At 55.1% G+C, this 21068-nt stretch overlaps 2 protein-coding genes across 6 annotated transcripts in view; one reads left to right on the top strand and one right to left on the bottom strand.

Moving 5' to 3' along the window:
* LOC144732999 (uncharacterized) overlaps window positions 1-4129 on the top strand; it is a 14896-nt gene extending 10767 nt beyond the window's left edge. For all 5 annotated transcript variants that reach the window (XM_078614684.1, XM_078614683.1, XM_078614681.1 and 2 more), the window contains 4 exons: window positions 37-180; window positions 499-621; window positions 938-1009; window positions 2362-4129. In XM_078614684.1, coding sequence (XP_078470810.1) covers window positions 37-180; window positions 499-621; window positions 938-1009; window positions 2362-3084 — 1062 coding nt within the window. In that variant the 3' untranslated portion in view covers window positions 3085-4129. The remainder of the gene's footprint in view (window positions 1-36; window positions 181-498; window positions 622-937; window positions 1010-2361) is intronic.
* Window positions 4054-21068, bottom strand: LOC144733187 (uncharacterized). Its single transcript, XM_078614979.1, has 8 exons — window positions 20873-21068; window positions 18633-19183; window positions 17188-17343; window positions 16342-16489; window positions 12463-12542; window positions 11636-11825; window positions 8628-10625; window positions 4054-5088 (listed from the first exon to the last, which is right to left on the bottom strand). The coding sequence occupies exons 1-8, from the start codon at window positions 21036-21038 to the stop codon at window positions 4688-4690; spliced, it is 3690 nt and encodes a 1229-aa protein (XP_078471105.1). The 5' UTR covers window positions 21039-21068; the 3' UTR covers window positions 4054-4687.

Here is a 21068-nt window from a genome sequence, read left to right as displayed (position 1 = left end):
GTGAATGAGTGGGTGCATCACTTTCTCTCCCCACAGGCCAAAATCTGCCCTGGAGGCGCCTCCACCTTCTCTCCGTCCTGGTACACGGCCAACTCCACCAATTGGACCTCTGCCCCTACAGATTCGCACACCCCAACCGCTTACGTGGCCCCTGCCAACAGCAGCAACAGCTGTACATCGGTCAGTGCTCTGGGTGTAGTGTTGAGTGTATGGGTCTCAGTGTTGAGTCGATGGGCAGTGTTGAATATATGAGCAGTGTTGAGTCCATGGGTCTCAGTGTTGAGTCTATGGTACACACAGTGTTGAGTCTACGGGCAGGATTGAATCTATGAGTGGCAGTGTTGAGTATATAGGCAGTGGAGAATCCATGGGCAGTGTTGAGTATATGGGTCTCAGTGTAGAATCCATGGGCAGTGTTGAGTATATGGGTCTCAATGTTGAGTCTATGGTGCAGTGTTGAGTTTGTGTGTCTCAGTGCTAAGTCTGTGTGGCCTCCAGCTGCTGCCGCTGGGCCTGGGTCTGGGCCTTGGATTGGGGCTGCCACTGCTGGCTGTGAGCTCCGTGCTCTGCTATCTTCTCCTGCGTGGCCGGTGTGCACGCACAACCTCCAAGCCCCCTCCTGTGAGAGTCACACACTCACCCGCCCACTCACCCGGCCGTCTGGAACGCTCTTCCTTCCGATATTAGAAAGCCACTGGAGCTATTCACTTTTACATCTCGAGTGAAAACTAATTTCTTTAGAACTGCGTATATCTACGTACGGTGCCAAAGACGTTCAACACACATACATGCATGCATTACCAATCACGCAGTCAGCCACAAACTCAACTATCCACCACCACCTCCACCACCCCAGCCTGGCAATGGGAGGCCAGGCTGCCAGGCTGTATCCTATTTGCTGTAGCTTAACATTTCCACCCCCCCCCACTTCCTACAGGAGGAGGAAGGACAAGAGGCGACCCACGAAAAAGTCAGATACGTCGCAAGGACACAGAGCAGCGGTTCCCAGGTGGTCTATGAAGCTCTGCATGTTCTTGGAAAAATGTACCTGCGGACCCGGCTGATCTGTCATAGGGGCCGTCCATAAATGACGTCATGCACCTAGGGGGGGGTCAGACATTTGTGACGATGTGTGACGAGGGGGGGGTTGAGAAATGTGACGTCACATGGAAATGCGCAACTCTAAATATAGACACGTTCTACTTAATTAAATAGACATGTTAATAAATGTTTTCTCCTACATCAGAGTGCAGCGCCACATTAAATACGCACTACAATGACAATAGTTTAAAGCGGTTTGAAGCATGTTTTTTTTGGGGGGGGGGGGGCAGAGCTTTGTGACGTCATATTTGAGGGGGGGTCTGACTTTTTGTGATGCCGTGTGACGAGGGGAGAGGGGGTCAAAAATCGTCCAAACCCGCGTGACGTCATTTATGGACGGCCCCATGCGACCGGGGTTTATCCACTACGCTCTGCAGAGCAGGACCTCCTCTCCCCCAGCCTCGGCTCTTGCGCTCGACGCTGGGGGGGGGGGGTGTCACGCCTTCTCAAGTGTTGCCCAAAGGATCTGGAATGCCTCGCCGGTTGTGATCCGGCACACGAACGAGTTATCAGTGTGTTAAATTTCGATTTAAAGCTTTCGTGACTGCAGGGATTCATCTTCTTGGTTCTTTCGGTAAAGTCACGTAGAAGGGAAATAATAAAATAATAATAATAAAAATTACATAAAATAATTCTCACGACGTTTCGGTCACAACGCAAGCAGCCGTCCTCAGGTGAGGAACAGGTCTGCCGGGAAGACATTCAGACGCTGTCTTCCCGACAGACCTGTTCTTCACCTGAGGACGGCTGCTTGCGTTGTGGCCGAAACGTCGTGAGAATTATTTTATTATGTTTTTTTTTATTTCCCTTATCAGTGTGTGTTTAGGAGGGAGTGCGACACTCACTATTTTCTCATTGGCTTTTACTTGAACGTAATTTTATTGTCTTTGCATTTCATTTCAGTGTACAATGTTTTGATATCCCCCTTGAGTGGAGGTGATGTTACATTCAAAATAAATAGTGTTACGGTGAGAGAGCACCACACACTAAGCCACGTACAAAGCTCCCCCACAGGCTTCTCCTCCTGACATGAAACTAAAATAAACTAATTAATTTTTATTTTACCAGGTAAGGTCCACTGAGCTGTGTAGCTCTTCTTCAGAAGCCACCTGGCCACCATCACAAACGACAGCAGCTCAAGCACGTGGCTGAAATCGTCGCGAAGAAATGTACAGCAGCGGCCAAATATTCTTGAACGTATGGTGACATCGATTCTATACATTTCTTTCTCACCCCCTCCACCTCCACCCCCCTCTTCAGGTTTCGCCAACGAGTGACTACATGGACCCATCAGACGAGGACTATGTGAACCCAGATCAGCGGCAGGTGAATGAGGATGACGATAACTACGACGACATCCTCCCGTACAGACCGGGCAGTGCCACCGTCCTCCCAAATCGTGGAGTTCAGGGCTTGAAGCCTGAAACCTCCTCATCCTCCCCCCAGGACTTCCAACCAGTAGCAGCCCCCCGAGTCAAGCGACACGACCACAGCACAGGGTTACAGCAGCAGCTGCAGCTGCCGCCACTTCCACCCAAACCTGAGGCTGATCAACCTCTGGGATCCGCGGCCTCAAAGTCCCAGCCTCCTCCGCCGGCGAGAGCTCCAGGCCACGGGCTTCGACAGGTCCCAGATTCGGCTTCCAAACCTCTGCGATCGGGAGCGCTGCCACTCCGAATTCCACCGCAACAAGGGGGTCTTCCAGGATTGAGGGCTCCATCTCCTGCAGCTCAAGGTTACAGATCCCCAGCTTCTCATCTTCCACCGTTGCGAGGTCCGGGCACAGAAGTTGCAGGCTTCGGAGGTCCATCTCGCGAGGGCCAAGGCCCTGGATCTACGGGTTGCAATATCCAGAATCAAGGCCCCTCGGCCGATGGGCCCAGGCGTCCGAAGAGCGCACTATTTCCTCCACAACCCCACGGGGGTCGCAACGACAAGGGGGTTCAAGAGATGGACTCCGTTTATGAAATTTCCCCACCCTGAGAATGGCACTTACCCCCACCCCCTCGCAGCCTGTGTGGGCTACCTGGGGGGGGGGGGGTTACCTTTTATACGCGTGCATACGTTCGTTGGAACACAGCAAGTTGCTAGCGGGCCTTCAACAATTCACGTGGCCTTAAAGGGCACATAGCATGACACAAGTGCCGCGGTGACATCACCGCCACCTAGTGGCGAATGTCAGTTGTTGTTGCTGTTGTGTACGTGCGAGCGATAGTGTAGCGGGTTAGCGCTACACAGTGCTACGAACCCAGCGAACCAAGTTCGATTCCTGCTCACGGCCACCAACACCAGTGATAGCGATTATCTGAAATGATCATGGGCCTCCACCTAAGTCGACTCAGTCTCAAATGAGTACTGGGTGTGGTGTGTAAACATTCACCACTGAGGAGACAAAGGCGGCCGGGCGTAGTGTTGGCGACCAACCCCTCGTGTGCCGTGTCGGCCTTCATAGTTGCTCGCTAACAGAACTTGCGCCAAGTCTATTAGGGGGGTCTTTGTCTTCATATTTGTGTACGTGTGATGAGAGCAAGGAATTGTATTGGCTGAGTTCCTGATGCTATACACCCTGATCCCCTAAGTCCAACCCTGACCCCCTAAAACTCTCAGAGACCCAGACTCACATAGAGACCCACAGAGTCGCAGATATACCCAGAGACCCAGACTCAGAGACCGATATAATCAGAGACCTACATACTCGCAGAGACCCATAGACTCACTTAGAAACCCATATAATCAGACCTACAGACTCTCAGACTCAGAGACGCATATGCTCTCAGAGACATATATACTCCAAGAGACCTACAGAATCAAGACACCTATAGACTCGTATAGAGACCCAGAGACTCACTGAGACCCATAGACGCTCATTGAGACCCACAGACTCACATAGACTCTTTGAGTACTCGGTGGCTGAGTGACGACATTGGAGGTGGACAACACAGTGGAGCAGCGTTCAGGGTGGAGTTTTTTTTTTATTGGATCGCGATTTTTGCTGATTGTACAAAAATAAACACTGCTGGCAGAACAAGGCGTCACTCATACACTCCGCGCGGTAGTAATTGTGGTGGTGGTGACGATGACGATGCTTACGGTAATGGTTTTGGTGATGGCGGTACAGCGGTAAATGCACCGCACTACGAACCCGGCAGAGACCCGGGTTCGAAGCCCACTCACGGCCACCAACACCAGTGATCGCGATTATCTGAAACGGCCCTGGGCCTCCCCTAAGCCGACTCGGCCTCAAAATGAGTGCCTGATCCAGTGTGAAAACATCGGCACTAGGGAGACATAGGCGGCCGGGCGTGGTGCTGGCCACTCACCCCCTCGTGTGCACAGTGCCAGCCTTCATAGGCGCTCGCATACAGAGTGTTTTCCAGGCTACACGGGGTTCTTTCGTCGCGTTGGTAGTATTTGTGATGGAAAGGATGGTGGCTCCATCGAGAATCTGCCAAAAAAAACTGCCAACACCCCTCCACCTCTCCACCCACCCATTCCCTCACCCCTCCATCTCCTCCCTACCCACCCCTCCACCTCCCCACACACCAACCACCACCTCGTCCACCTTGTCAATTCAAGGTCAAACGATCTAAGCATCATCATCATCACCGCCACCGCTGGCTCCGTTATCTTCGGGACGATGTTCGGGATCCCTCTCCTGCCCTTCATCATCACTGCCACCTTCACCACCACTACCCTCCTCGTCGTCGTCGTCCCCGTCCACCTCTTCGTCCAAGGAGAAGATGTAGTTGCTCAGGTCCACCTCATCAATGTCAGCCTGCGGTGATGCTGGAGAGGTTGAGGATGGCGATGACGACGATGGCGATGACGGCGATGATGAAGATGGAGAGGAAGATGTTGATGAAGATGGTGATGATGATCGTGATGATGATGATGACGACGACGTGGCTGAATTCTCAACGTCTTCGTCGTAAACCTGAGCACCGTGGAAAATGAAGCGACTCGGAGGGATGAAGAGGAACTCGTCTTCTGTGTGGGGAAAAGGGGGGTGACAAGGTGGAGGGAATAGGTGGGGTGAAGAGATGGTGTGAGGTTTGGAAGAGGGGAGGGGAAGAGGTGATGTTAAAGAGATGGCACTGCTAAAGCAATCATCATCACCACCACCATCATATCACATCAAACAAAGATCCCCTTAATTTGGAGCTTTCGTGACTGCAGGAATTACTCTTTGGTTCTTTTGGTAAAGTTACGTAATAAAGAGAAAATAATAAATTAAATTTGCATTCTCATGAAGAACATAATCAACCAGGTAGGGTGTTGACTGTTATGGTATCCGACTCTCTGTTGTATTACATTACATTTCTAAGTATACTAGATTTGTGTTTCTATTTCATTTATACCTGATGATGATTGCTTGTGTTGCAATCGAAACGTCGTATGCTAGTATTTAATATATTATTTACTCTTTATACGTGACTTTACCAAAAGAACCAACGAGTAAAGATCCCCTTAACAGACTGTAGGGGCAAATGCCGTTAGCGAGTAGCACGTATGAAGGCCGGAACTGTGGCATATGCACGATGGGGGTGGAGTGCCAGTACCACACCCAGCCACCGTTCTCTCCCCAGTGGTGATGTTTACACACCACACCAGGTGCTCATTTGAGGCCGATTCCACCTGGGGGAATCAAACTCGGGTTGCCGGGTTCGTAGTGCAGCTACACTACAGCTCCCCTCATCATCACATCATACACATCACCATCATCATCACCACCACAATTATCAGCAACATAACCACAATCGTAATCAGCATCCAACCCAGGAAGGATCAGAGGCAGGCCAGGCTATATGTTTCTCCTTCAGAGGGATCCACATTTTGCAAGCATAGAGACGGGAGGGCATAACTGAGGCCAATAAAATCCAGAGCTTCGTGTGGAGCGACAGACCGGGTAGTTTCCACGGAGCATTACGCAGCTAAATAAAAAGATATTGCCGCTCAGCTGATTCGGAGTCTGGTCATAAACACACTGCCCAACTCCGTGACTCTCTCCACAACTGCCCCATTACTCATCAGGAATTTAGCGCATGAAGTGTTTTATGACAAAAATTACCCAGGCAGGAGCTTAGTTTTTGGCGGGCTCATGGTAAGGCTCCACCTCTTAGTGGCACGCTCTAGGTTCAGCAGCAACTCCTCCTCCGAGTGAACAGCAATCACCAGATCAACAGCAAACATGACATGGTTGACCAATAGGGAGCCACCCCGTGACCAGACCCGGGCATCGATCAGCCTCCCATTGTATCTGTACCAGATGGAAATTCCTCCGGTGCAGCCATAGAAAACTTCTCGAACCACGTGGTCGAAACAAATATAAAATAATGTAGGAGCCAGAAGACATCCCTGTCTTACCCACTGGCAGAGCCAGTGGGGGCGGGGGGTGGCAAGGCGATGTTGAATAATCCTTGCCATGCCCGTGTAGTTGTAACAGTCCGTGCAGTTCCCCTTCTTAAATAGGGGTCCAACAGGGCATCTTTGCAATCCTGAGGAACCTGTCCAGCCAGTTGTAATGATGTAATATAGGGCAGTCTGCAAACGCCAGGCTCCCTCAGCAGTTTTCTTGGGCGATCATCTCTGCCCAGTGCTTTTCCTGGTCTCAGACTCTGGACCGCTTTCTGTACTTCCTCAACAGATGGCACCTCGACAAACACTCACAGGGTTTGTTTACTTCCTCCAATATTTGAGCCATGGCAGTCCTAGCAGGGTCAACCCTTCCTTTCCCCAAGATGTTATCTGGGATGAGGGATTTCCCCTCAGCCAAGACCTCACAGAAAAGACCTCACAGAAATGATCAGAAAACCTGCAAACCTGTTCCTGGGGGTCAGAGATCGGTTGACCATTCTATCCCTTAAGGATGCCGATAGGTGCATTAAAAAGTGATTTGTGACCGTGAGCTGAGGCAGATTTAATTTCCTCAGCAATCCGCATCTGCTTTTCTGTCACTATATAGGCCTACTGTTGTTATTGAGCTGATCTGGCCCATACTTTCACTCCAGTCACTCCAGCCCAGATGCCTGCGTTATGACCCACTCAGAGGTCATAGAAGGTATCCTTGCCTGCATCCATCCACTGATGTTCATCTTCAGTGGGGGGCATAAGCAACTACCACCACCATTCCTCACCTTCCATTAATGGGGAGGAGAGTCCACAGTAGCCTGGGGCTCACAGCTTCCCACACCTCACTGCCACGCTTCCACGTCCCCTTCATTCTTTTGTTCAGAAGACCCACTCCCTGTTGTTTAGCAGTCTCCTGCTCCGAATGGAGGACTGTCCAACGCCATGGTGACTACAGCCAGAACCAGTCCACCGGACCCTCCTGCATTCCACAGAGATCCAGTCGGTACTGGACTAGCTCCTGAATAGCAGCAGCCTTTCCTCTGCAGTTAATCGCTCAGTGGACTTTGCCAGGTAATATGAAAACAATCTTGATTTGAAGCTTTCGTGACTGCAGGAATCCATACTCTTTTGTTCTTTTGGGAAAGTCACGTGGGTAGAAAAATAATAGATCACAATTTTTTTCTCTCAAAATAATTTTTCTACAGACGTGACTTTACCCAAAGAACCAATGATGAAAACAGTTAAATTTCAGTTTAATTGATTTGTTTACCTTTTTCTAGGCTTCCATCGTGTTTCTCTATTGTTTGTTGTTGAAACATTCTAACCCGCTCCAATTGGGCATCTGGGAAACGGAGCTGTAAAGCTCATCGCATTCCTCCAGCATAAATATAGATTCTCATTCCAAGTGGCCACCCTCAGTAGTTTCCTCTTGTTTGTGGACGAACCCAGAGAAGGAAGTGGGGTGATTGTTCTCCTGGCTCCGCCAAATTGGGTTTGGCCCGCGGCCTCTGGCACAGGCTTAGTTTGGATCTTTTCTCTGTGAGTTCAGCAGTGATTGAGTTGAAGGTGGCGGGGGTCACCAGCCCTTCGAAGGATGTCGGCCTCCCTCCAATGGCAGTGCTCACAGCCACCACAGCGTTACTGGCCGGCAACCAACACCACCATCACAGCATCACCACCAACACCGCACCTCAAATTAGCACAGTTGGCTATGTACGGTGCAAAAAAAGTTCAACATATACACACATACACACATCCATACACCACAACTACAGAGTTACTGACCAGCAACCACGACCACCACAGCGTCACCGACAGTCAATCATCACCATCATCACCACGACCACCACAGCGTCACCGACAGTCAACCACCACCATCATCACCACCACAGCGTCACCGACAGTCAACCATCACCATCATCACCACAACCACCACAGCGTCACCGACAGTCAACCACCACCATCATCACCAACACCACCACAGCATCACCGACAGTCAACCATCATCACCACCACCACAGCGTCACCGACAGTCAACCATCACCATCATCACCACCACCACCACAGCGTCACTGACAGTCAACCACCATCACCGACAGTCAACCACCACAGCACCACCGACCGGCAACTCAGACACACCAAAATCAGACCGGGGTGGACTGTGTCGATGATGGTACCTTTGAGCTGCTTGCCGATTGGCTCTCTCGTATCGGCCTCCCAGAATGCAGCGGGCTGGGGGCGCCCCCCTCCCAGCACGGCCGCCCCTTTCCCGTGAGCCTCTGACCCTTGTCCCCTCTTCCCACAATGCACCGGGGCGGCAGCACCACCCCCACTCCTCCTTCTCCTCCTCCACCGTCTCCGGCTCATCATGGCCGCCGCTTCCCTCGCCCCGGCCTCGGCCATTGCTTCCTCCGTCGCTTCCATCGCCGCTTCCAACATCGCACTCCTCGCGGCCTTCACCACCCTTGCTTCTCCTGCTTCTCCTTCTCCCCCTGCTTCTCCTGCTTCTCCCCTTGCTTTTCCTGCTTCTCTCCCTGCTTCACCTCCTGCTTCTGCTTCTCCCCCTGCTTCTCCCCTTGCCTCTCCCCCTGCTTCTCCCCTTGCTTCTCCCCTTGCTGCTCCTGCTTCTCCCCCTGCTTCTTCTCTTGCTTCTCCGCCTGCTTCTCCCACTGCCTCTCCCCTTGCTTCGCCTGCTTCTCCCCCTGCTTCTCCCCCTGCTTCTCCCCCTGCTTCTCCCCCTGCTTCTCCCCCTGCTTCTCCCCCTGCTTCTCCCCCTACCTCTCCCCCTGCTTCTCCCCTTACCTCTCCCCCTGCTTCTCCCCTTACCTCTCCCCCTGCTTCTCCCCCTGCTTCTCCCCCTGCTTCTCCCCTTGCTTCTCCCCCTGCTTTTCCTGCTTCTCCCCTTGCTGCTCCTGCTTCTCCCCTTGCTGCTCCTGCTTCTCCCCTTGCTTCTCCCCCTGCTTCTCCCCTTGCTGCTCCTGCTTCTCCCCTTGCTTCTCCCCTTGCTGCTCCTGCTTCTCCCCCTGCTTCTCCCCTTGCTGCTCCTGCTTCTCCCCCTGCTTCTCCCCTTGCTTCTCCCCTTGCTGCTCCTGCTTCTCCTTCTTCTTTTCCTGCTTCTCCCCCTGCTTCTCCCCTTGCTTTTCCTGCTTCTCCCCCTGCTTCCCCCCTTGCTTCTCCTTCTCCACTTGCTTCTCCCCCTGCTTCTCCCCCTGCTTCCCCCCCTGCTTCTCCTGTCACTGATCCTCCCCTTGTGTCTCCTGCTCGTCCCACTCCTCCCCCCACTCTCCTCCGCGCTGCCATCGCTTCTCTCGCTATCCTGGCTTCTCTGTATGCTTCCATCGCTTCCCTACGCACCTCCCCCCTTGCTTCTCCCTCTGCTTCGGTTGCTTTCCTCCGTGTTTCTATGGCATCTCGCCATGCTTCTGTTGCTCCCTCTCTCGCATTCCTCTTCGCTTCTGCCAATTCTCTCGCTTCTCTCGCTTCTCTGTACGCTTCCACTGCTCCTCCCCTTGTGTCCGCTTCTTCGGTCCTCGCTTCTCCCCTCGATTCTGTCGCTCCTCCCCTCGATTCTGTCGCTTCTCCCCTCGATTCCGTCGCTCCTCCAATCGATTCCGTCGCTCCTCCCCTCGATTCCGTCGCTCCTCCCCTCGATTCCGTCGCTCCTCCAATCGATTCCGTCGCTCCTCCCCTCGATTCTGTCGCTTCTCCCCTCGCTTCTGTCGCTCCTTTCATTGAGTCTCGAGTTTCACCCCTTGCTTCTCCCATCGATTCTCTCGCTTCTGCTCCCCTCGATTCCCTCGCTTCTCCCCTTGATTCCCTCGCTTCGCCATTTGCTTCCATCGCTTCTCCCCCCCTCGCGTCTCCACCCCGCCTCGTTCCCCCCCTCAATTCTTTCCCCGCTCCCGCCGCTTCTCCCGCGGCCTCCCCCCTCGCTTGCCCTCCCCCCACCCGCGCTTCTTTGCCCCGCCGCTTCCCCCCACCCACGTGCGTCCGTTGCCAAAGCGTCTGCGCCCCGGGGGGGCAGAGCCGGGCCCAGGCACCCCCCAGACGCAGGCAGAGCTCCCCCACCACGGCGTCACAATCCCCTAGCAGCTCCACGTCGAAGGGGGTGGCCCCAAAATGGGGGAGAGGCTCGCGGTTAATGAGCACGCGGGGCACGCAGGGGGCCAGCCAGCCTGGAACGAGGGGTGGGGGGGGTGGGGAGAAGGGGAAGAGTCTCTGTGTGAGTTTCTGTCTGAGTGAGTCTCTGTGCGAGTCTCTCCGTGACTGAGTGAGTCTCTGTGTGAGCCTCTCCGTGACTGAGTGAGTCTCTGAGTGAGTGAGTCTCTGCGTGAGTCTCTGCGTGAGTCTCTGTGTGAATCTCTGTGTGAGAATGCGAGTCTCTCCGTGACTGAGCGAGTCTCTGTGTGACTGAGTGAGTCTCTGCGTGAGTCTCTGCGGGAGTCTCTGTGGTGTGAGTCTGTGAGGTGTGAGTCTGTGAGTCTCTGAGTGAGTCGCCTCTGAGACTCTGCGCGAGTCTCAGCGTAACTGAGTGAGTCTCTGTGTGAGTGAGTCTCTGCGTGAGTCTCTGCTTGAGTCTCTGCGTGACTGAGTGAGTCTCGGCGTGACTGAGTCTCTGAGTGAGTCTCTGGGTGAGTCTCTGCTTGAGTCTTTGTGTGACTGAATGAGTCTGTGTGAGTCTCTATGCAAATGAGTCTTCGTGACTGACGGAGTCTCTTTGTGCATCTGTTTGAGAGTCTGTGTGAGTGAATCTCTGCGTAAGTCGCTGTCCGAGTCTGTGTGTGACTGATTGAATCTCTGCGTGAGTCTCTGCGTGAGTCTTTGCGCGAGTCTCTGCGTGAGTCAATGTGCGAGTCAATATATGAGTCTCTGTGTGAGTGAGTATCTGTGTTAGTGAGTCTCTGCGCAAGTCTCTATGCAAGTGAGCCTCTGTGTGAGTCTCTGTGTGAATGAGTCTGTGCGTAAGTGTGAGCCTCTCTGTGCGAGCCTCTGAGTGAGTCTCTTTGTGAGTCTCTGATTTCTGATTAAGTCTGTGAGTCTGTGTGAGTCTCTGTTCGAGTATCTGTCCGAGTATCTGTCCGAGTCTCTGTGTGACTGAGTGAATCTCTGAGTGAGTCTCTGAGTGAGTCTCTGAGCGAGTCTGTATCTGTGAGTCTGTGCGAGTGAGTATCTGTGCAAGCCTCACTGGGTATGAGAGCCACAGGCCTCACTCTCAGTGAGGAGCCCATGGTGAGCAGGAGGTCGGCGCCGCTCTCGCGGTCGCTCCGAACTGCTCGGTGGAATTGGGGGGGAAGATTCTCCCCGAAGAAAATCACCCCGGGCTTGAGCACGGCCCCCCGCTCGGATGGGGGGCACACGGGGCACAAGGGGACCCGCTGAGGAGACACAGAGTAGTGGGAGGCACGGGGGGAGACAGAGACACGGAGCGGGGAGAGAGACCTCACGGAGTGGGGGAGCGCGTGGAGAGACAGAGATACCGAGTGGGAGGCACGGGGGGAGGCAGAGACACGGAATGGGGGGGGGGGGACAGACATGGAGTGGGGGGGGCATGGGGAGACGGAGACACAGATGGGGGGGAGGGCAGGGAGACATTTAGAATCAATGTCCCTACGCGTTTAAAGTGTTTGGCTGCTGCAATAAATTTCAACATGATGATGATATCAGCCACTTGTTTGAGCTATCATTTCAGTGGGGCCTTACCTTGTAAAATAAAAAAAATGTTTAAAGTTAATAGGACGCTGTCGCAAGAGGTCACACGTTTGGCGCAACGCTCCTTCACTGACCGTACGTGGATGAATGATTGATGGGGGATGGGAGTCTGAGGAATGGGGGGGGGTGGAGGGATGGGGGGCTTCTGGTGATTGAGGAGTGGAGTCGTAAACACAACAGGGACTGCCAAAATCGTTAATTATCGTGACGAGTAAATCGCAGCGACTCCCCTCCGTACCCCCCCCCCCCCAAACTACCCCCAGTGTCCCCCCCCAAACCCCCCCCCCTTGTCCCCCCCCCCACCTGTCTCTCCACGTCGTCGCGGATGTCGTCGCTTGACACTTTGTGTCCACAAACCAGACACGAGGCCCAGTCAAACGAGCCTGAGGCACACGGAGGAGACACGGAGAGACACACGGACATGGGGAGACATGGAGACACGGGGAGACATGGAGACACGGGGAGACACAAGGACATGGGGAGACAAGGAGACACGGAGTGACACGGAGACAGTAAAACACAAAGTTAGCCTTTCTCTCCAATCGGCCCATGTCGCCGTGTTTATTTCTCCCCGTGTCTCTCTCTCCATGTCCCTCTCCCCATAACTCTGTCTCCCCGGGTCTCTCCCTCTCTCCCCGTGTCTCTCTCCCCGTGTCTCTCTCCCCGTGTCTCTCTCCCAGTGTCTCTCTCCCAGTGTCTCTCTCCCAGGGTCTCTCTCCCAGTGTCTCTCTCCCCGTGTCTCTCTCCCAGTGTCTCTCTCCCAGGGTCTCTCTCCCAGTGTCTCTCTCCCCGTGTCTCTCTCCCCGTGTCTCTCTCCCAGTGTCTCTCTCCCAGGGTCTCTCTCCCAGTGTCTCTCTCCCCGTGTCTCTCTCCCCGTGTCTCTCTCCCCGTGTCTCTCTCCCCGTGTCTCTCTCCCCGTGTCTCTCTCCCCGTGTCTCTCTCCCCGTGTCTCTCTCCCCGTGTCACTCTCCCCCTGTCACTCTCCCCGTGTCTCTCTCCCCGTGTCTCTCTCCCCGTGTCTCTCTCCCCGTGTCTCTCTCCCAGTGTCTCTCTCCCAGGGTCTCTCTCCCAGTGTCTCTCTCCCCGTGTCTCTCTCCCCGTGTCTCTCTCCCCGTGTCTCTCTCCCCGTGTCTCTCTCCCCGTGTCTCTCTCCCCGTGTCTCTCTCCCCGTGTCTCTCTCCCCGTGTCACTCTCCCCCTGTCACTCTCCCCGTGTCTCTCTCCCCGTGTCTCTCTCCCCGTGTCTCTCTCCCCGTGTCTCTCTCCCCGTGTCCCTCTGTTTCTCTCTCCCCGTGTCTCTCTCCCCGTGTCTCTCTCCCCGTGTCTCTCTCCCCGTGTCTCTCTCCCCGTGTCTCTCTCCCCGTGTCTCTCTCTCCGTGTCTCTCTCCCCGTGTCTCTCTCCCCGTGTCTCTCTCCCCGTGTCTCTCTCCCCGTGTCTCTCTCCCCGTGTCACTCTCCCCGTGTCACTCTCCCCCTGTCTCTCTCCCCGTGTCTCTCTCCCCGTGTCTCTCTCCCCGTGTCTCTCTCCCCGTGTCTCTCTCCCCGTGTCCCTCTGTGTCTCTCTCCCCGTGTCTCTCTCCCCGTGTCCCTCTGTGTCTCTCTCCCCGTGTCTCTCTCCCCGTGTCTCTCTCCCCGTGTCTCTCTCCCCGTGTCTCTCTCCCCGTGTCTCTCTCCCCGTGTCTCTCTCCCCGTGTCTCTCTCCCCGTGTCTCTCTCCCCGTGTCTCTCTCCCCGTGTCTCTCTCCCCGTATCTCTCTCCCCGTGTCTCTCTCCCCGTGTCTCTCTCCCCGTGTCTCTCTCCCCGTGTCTCTCTCCCCGTGTCTCTCTCCCCGTGTCTCTCTCCCCGTGTCTCTCTCCCCGTGTCTCTCTCAACGTGTCTCTCTCAACGTGTCTCTCTCAACGTGTCTCTCTCCCCGTGTCTCTCTCCCCGTGTCTCTCTCCCCGTGTCTCTCTCCCCGTGTCTCTCTCCCCGTGTCTCTCTCCCCGTGCCTCTCTCCCCGTGCCTCTCTCCCCGTGCCTCTCTCCCCGTGCCTCTCTCCCCGTGTACTCTCTCCCCGTGTCTCTCTCCCCGTGTCTATCTCCCCGTGCATCTCCCCCCGTGCCTCTCTCCCCGTGCCTCTCTCCCCGTGTACTCTCTCCCCGTGTCTATCTCCCCGTGCATCTCCCCCCGTGCCTCTCTCCCCGTGCCTCTCTCCCCGTGCCTCTCTCCCCGTGTCTCTCTCCCCGTGTCTCTCTCCCCGTGTCTCTCTCCCCGTGTCTCTCTCCCCGTGTCTCTCTCAACGTGTCTCTCTCCCCGTGTCTCTCTCCCCGTGTCTCTCTCCCCGTGTCGCTCTCCCCGTGTCTCTCTCCCCGTGTCTCTCTCCCCGTGTCTCTCTCCCCGTGTCTCTCTCCCCGTGCATCTCCCCCCGTGTCTCTCTCCTCGTGTCTCTCTCCCCGTGTCTCTCTCCCCGTGTCTCTCTCCCCGTGTCTCTCTCCCCGTGTCTCTCTCCCCGTGTCTCTCTCCCCGTGTCTCTCTCCCCGTGTCTCTCTCCCCGTGTCTCTCTCCCCGTGCCTCTCTCCCCGTGTCTCTCTCCCCGTGTCTCTCTCCCCGTGTCTCTCTCCCAGTGTCTCTCTCCCCGTGCCTCTCTCCCCGTGCGTCTCTCCCCGTGTACTCTCTCCCCGTGTCTCTCTCCCCGTGTCTCTCTCCCCGTGCATCTCCCCCCGTGCCTCTCTCCTCGTGTCTCTCTCCCCGTGTCTCTCTCCCCGTGTCTCTCTCCCCGTGTCTCTCTCCCCGTGTCTCTCTCCCCGTGTCTCTCTCCCCGTGTCTCTCTCCCCGTGTCTCTCTCCCCGTGTCTCTCTCCCCGTGCCTCTCTCCCCGTGTCTCTCTCCCCGTGTCTCTCTCCCCGTGTCTCTCTCCCAGTGTCTCTCTCCCCGTGCCTCTCTCCCCGTGCGTCTCTCCCCGTGTACTCTCTCCCCGTGTCTCTCTCCCCGTGTCTCTCTCCCCGTGCATCTCCCCCCGTGCCTCTCTCCGCGTGTCTCTCTCCCCGTGTCTCTCTCCCCGTGTCTCTCTCCCCGTGTCTCTCTCCCCGTGTCTCTCTCAACGTGTCTCTCTCCCCGTGTCTCTCTCCCCGTGTCTCTCTCCCCGTGTCTCTCTCCCCGTGTCTCTCTCCCCGTGCCTCTCTCCCCGTGTACTCTCTCCCCGTGTCTCTCTCCCCGTGTCTCTCTCCCCGTGCATCTCCCCCCGTGCCTCTCTCCGCGTGTCTCTCTCCTCGTGTCTCTCTCCCCGTGTCTCTCTCCCCGTGTCTCTCTCCCCGTGTCTCTCTCCCCGTGACTCTCTCCCCGTGTCTCTCTCCCCGTGTCTCTCTCCCCGTGTCTCTCTCCCCGTGTCTCTCTCCCCGTGTCTCTCTCCCCGTGTCACTCTCCCCGTGTCTCTCTCCCCGTGTCTCTCTCCCCGTGTCTCTCTCCCCGTGTCTCTCTCCCCGTGTCTCTCTCCCCGTGTCTCTCTCCCCGTGCCTCTCTCCCCGTGCCTCTCTCCCCGTGTACTCTCTCCCCGTGTCTCTCTCCCCGTGTCTCTCTCCCCGTGCATCTCCCCGTGCCTCTCTCCGCGTGTCTCTCTCCCCGTGTCTCTCTCCCCGTGTCTCTCTCCCCGTGTCTCTCTCCCCGTGACTCTCTCCCCGTGTCTCTCTCCCCGTGTCTCTCTCCCCGTGTCTCTCTCCCCGTGTCTCTCTCCCCGTGTCTCTCTCCCCGTGTCTCTCTCCCCGTGTCACTCTCCCCGTGTCTCTCTCTCCGTGTCTCTCTCCCCGTGTCGCTCTCCCCGTGTCTCTCTCCCCGTGTCTCTCTCCCCGTGTCTCTCTCCCCGTGTCTCTCTCCCCGTGTCTCTCTCCCCGTGTCTCTCTCCCCGTGTCACTCTCCCCGTGTCTCTCTCCCCGTGTCTCTCTCCCCGTGTCGCTCTCCCCGTGTCTCTCTCCCCGTGTCTCTCTCCCCGTGTCTCTCTCCCCGTGTCTCTCTCCCCGTGTCTCTCTCCCCGTGTCTCTCTCCCCGTGTCTCTCTCCCCGTGTCTCTCTCCCCGTGTCTCTCTCCCCGTGTCTCTCTCCCCGTGTCTCTCTCCCCGTGTCGCTCTCCCCGTGTCTCTCTCCCCGTGTCTCTCTCCCCGTGTCTCTCTCCCCGTGTCTCTCTCCCCGTGTCACTCTCCCTGTGTCTCTCACCATGGCACTGAATCACCCGCGTCACCCCGGCCTGCGTCTCCAGGCCGTCGATGTTCTGGCTGTAGTTCCTTAGCAGTTGCCCCTCTTTCTCCAACTGTGCGACGAAACGGTGACTCAGGGAGGGAGAAAAGCGCCCGGGAAACATCTCCTGTGAGAGAGAGAGACGTGTGAGGAGCGACACACAGGGAGAGAAGAGACAATGAGAAAGACACGGAGAGAGAGAGACACGGGGGGAGTCACATGGGGGGAGAGACACGGGGGGAGAGACACGCGGAGAGAGACATGGGGGGAGATACACGGGGTGAGACACGTGGGGGGAGCGACATACAGGGAGAGAAAGAGACAATGAGAAAGACACGGAGAGAGAGAGACACGGGGGGAGTCACACGGGGGGAGAGACACGCGGAGAGAGAGACACGCGTAGAGAGACATGGGGGGAGATACACGGGGTGAGACACGTGGGGGGAGCGACACATAGGGAGAGAAGGAGAGAAAGAGACAATGAGAAAGACACGGAGAGAGAGAGACACGGGGGGAGTCACACGGGGGGAGAGACACGTGGAGAGAGACATGGGGGGAGATACACGGGGTGAGACACGTGGGGGGAGAGACACTTGCGAAGACACAAGGAGAGACAAGAAGACATGGGGAGAGAGAGGGACACACGGGGAGAGAGACATGGGGGGAGAGATATGTGGGGAGAGAGACAGGGAGACTGAGAAAAACAGAGAGGCATGGCGAGAATCAACTAAAGTGCTCAAACACTCACTCACACACTCACTCCATCCCTCTCACACAGAGACTTCCACACACAGCTAGCGCCACCGCTCCCCCGTGAACTCTGACCCTGGCAAACTTGTAGAAAGGTCGCGGATCGGAGGTGAAGTGCTGGAGGTCGAAGAGAGCCTGAGGGTCACGCAGGTCTGGGAACTCGGCGTGAATCCGGGAGAAAAGGCCGGAGCCGGGAGACCGGAAATCCGGGATGCCACACGAGACTGAGACCTGGGGAGAGTGGTGGGACAGGAGGGAGAGGGGGGAGGGAGGGAGAGTTTATTGCTGCCCAGCAGCAAAAGACTTGTACGTATGTATGTCGAAGTAGCCAACTATGCTAATCAGAGGTAGTGTATAGTAGTTTTGTGTATAATAGTGTCGTGTATAGTAGTGAACTGTATAGTAGTGCAGTATATAGTAGTGTAGTGTATAGTAGTGTATATTGTTGTGTAAATTAGTGTGTATGTAGAACTTCCTTCACACCGTACGTAGCCAACCGTGCTAATCCGAGGTGCAGAGGGAAGGACAACAAACTAAACAACAACAAGCAGCAGTTCTAAAGAAATTCGTTTGTCAATCGAGATGATGATTTAAAATTGGCAGCAGTGGCTTCCTATTATAGGAAGGGAAGAGCGTTCCAGACGTCCGCAGAAGCGAATTTGAAAGCGCCGCGCGATGATTACGATGCGGCGACCACCATCTTTGCTCGATGGCCGGCCAGAAAGCCATCAATCTCACCGCCACTGCCACCTCAGCCATCACACACAACACACCCCGACACGGTCTCGAACAATGGCATCTCCCGTATTCTGTTCATTCTCTTCTTTCAGTCTACAATTATTCTACAATTTCCCGATACGATTCCTTTCATAAGGTCTCCCACCTGTTACCCGTAGCTCAAAGATTAATTGTAGATTTGCCTCAACTACATGCGCTCTACAAACTAAACTGGACATGCGGAGGCAAAAAACATAGGATCCCAGGGAAAAATCATCAATCTCCCCATCTCCCTCTCTTTCCCCAATTTCTCCCATTCTCCCCCATCTTTCTCCCCCCATCTCTCTATCCATCTTTCTCCCCACCTACTCCCTCCATCTCTCTCCCGATCTCCATCACTGACCCCAGCTCAAGTGAGCACCACAACTCTCTCATCTCTCTCCATCACTTCCTCTCTTCCCATCTCTCCCCATCTCCTCCTTCCCCATCTCTCTCCCCATCTCTTCCCATCTCTCTCTCCATCTCTCTATCCATCCACATCCCCCAATCTCTCTCCATCCACATCCCCCCATCTCTCTCCCATCTCTTCCCATCTCTTCCCATCTCTCCCCATCTCTCCCCATCTCTCTCCCCATCTCTCGCCCCTTCTCTCTCCCCATCTCTCTATCCATCCACATCCCCCAATCTCTCTCCATCCACATATCCCCATCTCTCTCCCATCTCTTTCCATCTCTCATGTCTTCCTATCTCCTTACCCATCTCTCTCCCCCCTTTCTCTCCACCACTCTGTCTCCATCCCTCACCCCGGCTCCCGTGAGCACCACGACCCTCTTGGCGTTCCTCAGCAGCTCGACGACAGCGTCGATGCCCCCCCCGTCCGCTATCCTCCTCCTCGTCCTCCTCCTCGTCCTCCTCATCAGTGCCACCTCCTTCCGCCGGCGCCTACGGGAGGCCGCCTCCGACTCAGACAGAAGCCGTAGCAGCAGCAGCCTCTGCCACAGCGATGATGAGGAGGCGGAGGAGGCGGTGGTGGGGGAAGCAGCTGCGGCGGCAGCCGCACACAGAGGTAGTGGCCCAGCTCCACCTCCAACTTTTACAGGCGCTCCTCCAACTCCTCCATTTCCACCACTATCTTCTCCTTCAGGTCCGCCTCCACCAGGTCCAACTTTTACAGCTCCACCTCCTCCACCATCGTCTCCTCCTCCAGGTCCACCTCCTCCTCCACCATCTTCTCCTCCAGGTCCACCTCGTCCACCAGCACCATCTCCACCATCCCTGTGTCTCTGTCTCTCCTCTTCCTCCTCTTTCTTCACGTGTCTCGCAGAGACACCAGGGACAGATTTCTCCAGACAAACTGGACACGTGGAACGGAGGAGATGCAGGGGGAGGAGGGGGAGACACGGGGTAAATCCCACTGAGTTAGTATTAGCTACTGTGAAAAGAACCTGGCGTCCGGGGACCTCTTGGATGGGGCACTACGGTGGCTCAGAGATGTTAACAACCTTTCCTGGTGTACAGGAGGTCGTAGGTTCGGGTCCAACCATGACGATGCCTGCTGTATATTTGGAGTTTGCGTGTCTCTATCATCATCATCACGATGGCTAGGAGATGTTAACTACCTCGCCTGGTATACCGGAGGTAGTGGGTTCAATACTAACCCTGATGCCTGCTGTATATTTTTTGTACTAGTAAGGAGTTGGCATATTCTGTTTGCGTGACAAGCCTTACTAGTTGGCCGTGTCAGGTGGTGGCGGGTTTAGCGGCACCTTTATATTTACGCGATCAAACCCACAAACAAAACCTATATTGTGCATATTTGGAGTTTGCGTCTCTATCTCTCATCATCACGGTGGCTCGGAGATGTTAACTACCTCGCCTGATATACAGGAGGTCGTGGGTTCAATCCCGACGATGCCTGCTGCTGCTGTATATTTTGAGTCCGCGTCGTCTCTCTCTCATGGTGGTCACTGCGTGTTTTTTTTTCTCCGTGGTACTCCAGTTTTTCTCGTCCATATTTAGAACCGTCACCACGCGTTCGGGGCGTCCATAAATAACATCACGTGATTTTGGACGATTTTTTACCCCTCCTCCCATCGTCACACGGCGTCACAAAAAGTCAGACCACCCCCTCAAATATGACGTCACAAAGCTCTGCCCCCCCCCCAAAAAAAACACACATGCTTCAAATCGCTTTAAACTATTGTCATTGTAGTGCGTATTTAATGTGGCGCTGCACTCTGATGTTGTAGAAAACATTTATTAAAAAGTATATTTAATTAAGTAGAACGTGTTGTTAATTTCTCAACCCCCCCCTCGTCACACATCGTCACAAATGTCTGACCCCCCCCCCCCCCAGGTGCGTGACGTCATTTATGGACGGTCCCTTAAGTTGTGCTTATACACTTTATCTATTATACGTTAATATTTGTTGTGATTTGTTTACCTTTCCTCTGCTTTGCGCCCCTATCCTGTTTGTCTTCTATTGCTTGTTGTTGTAAATGTCTGACCCCCGTGTGCCCGTAACTGTCCGGAACATCTTTAAGAAAAAAAACGCCACTTTTTTAAAATTTTCTTCCTGTGATTTTCACACCTGATGATTTCTTGTGTTGCAGTCGAAACGTCGTGAGAAATTGTTTTATTTTTATTATTTCCCTTCTACGTGACTTTACCGAAACAACCAAGAATAAGAGCCTCATAGTTAATCGTATTTCTCCAGGATAAATATAAAATATTCTGATTCTGAATGCAACCTGGTATACCACTACGGCCTCCATGTTAGTAAGGGGGGCACAGCCTCCATGTTGGTAGGGGAGGTGACGTCACCAGCCAGAGACCTGGCGCGTGCATGCGTCATTTCAACCCTTACCCAACATGGCCACCCCCTTCATTCGCGCAACCCAAGTCGTGTGCCGCCATCGCGATTGGCCGGTTTGAACGCCCCACGTGACGAGCGGCCAACCAATGAGGAGGAGGCCAAAGAGAGGCGAGGGGTGCGACATGGGGGGGGGAGGGGGCAGGGGAAACGCAGAGGGGAGACCCCCACCAATCGAGGAGACGACGGCAGCCGTCGCAGCCGCCACGCTCGGCAGTCGCTGCTCCTCCCCGCTCGCCTCCCGCGTCGTCGTCTGCTCCTCCTCGTCGCCGTCGTCGTCCGCCGCCGCTTCGAGGCGCCGCCTCTTGGCGGGAGGCGTTCGATCGGCCGTCGCCATCTTGGGCGCCGGTGTTAATTAATTATTTAT

The sequence above is a fragment of the Lampetra planeri genome, chromosome 45 (assembly GCF_965212315.1).
Source record: "Lampetra planeri chromosome 45, kcLamPlan1.2.h2, whole genome shotgun sequence".
Classification (NCBI taxonomy): Eukaryota; Metazoa; Chordata; class Hyperoartia; order Petromyzontiformes; family Petromyzontidae; genus Lampetra; species Lampetra planeri.
The sequence above is the reverse complement of the archived record's forward strand: the minus strand, read 5'-3'. Positions and strand labels throughout refer to the sequence as shown.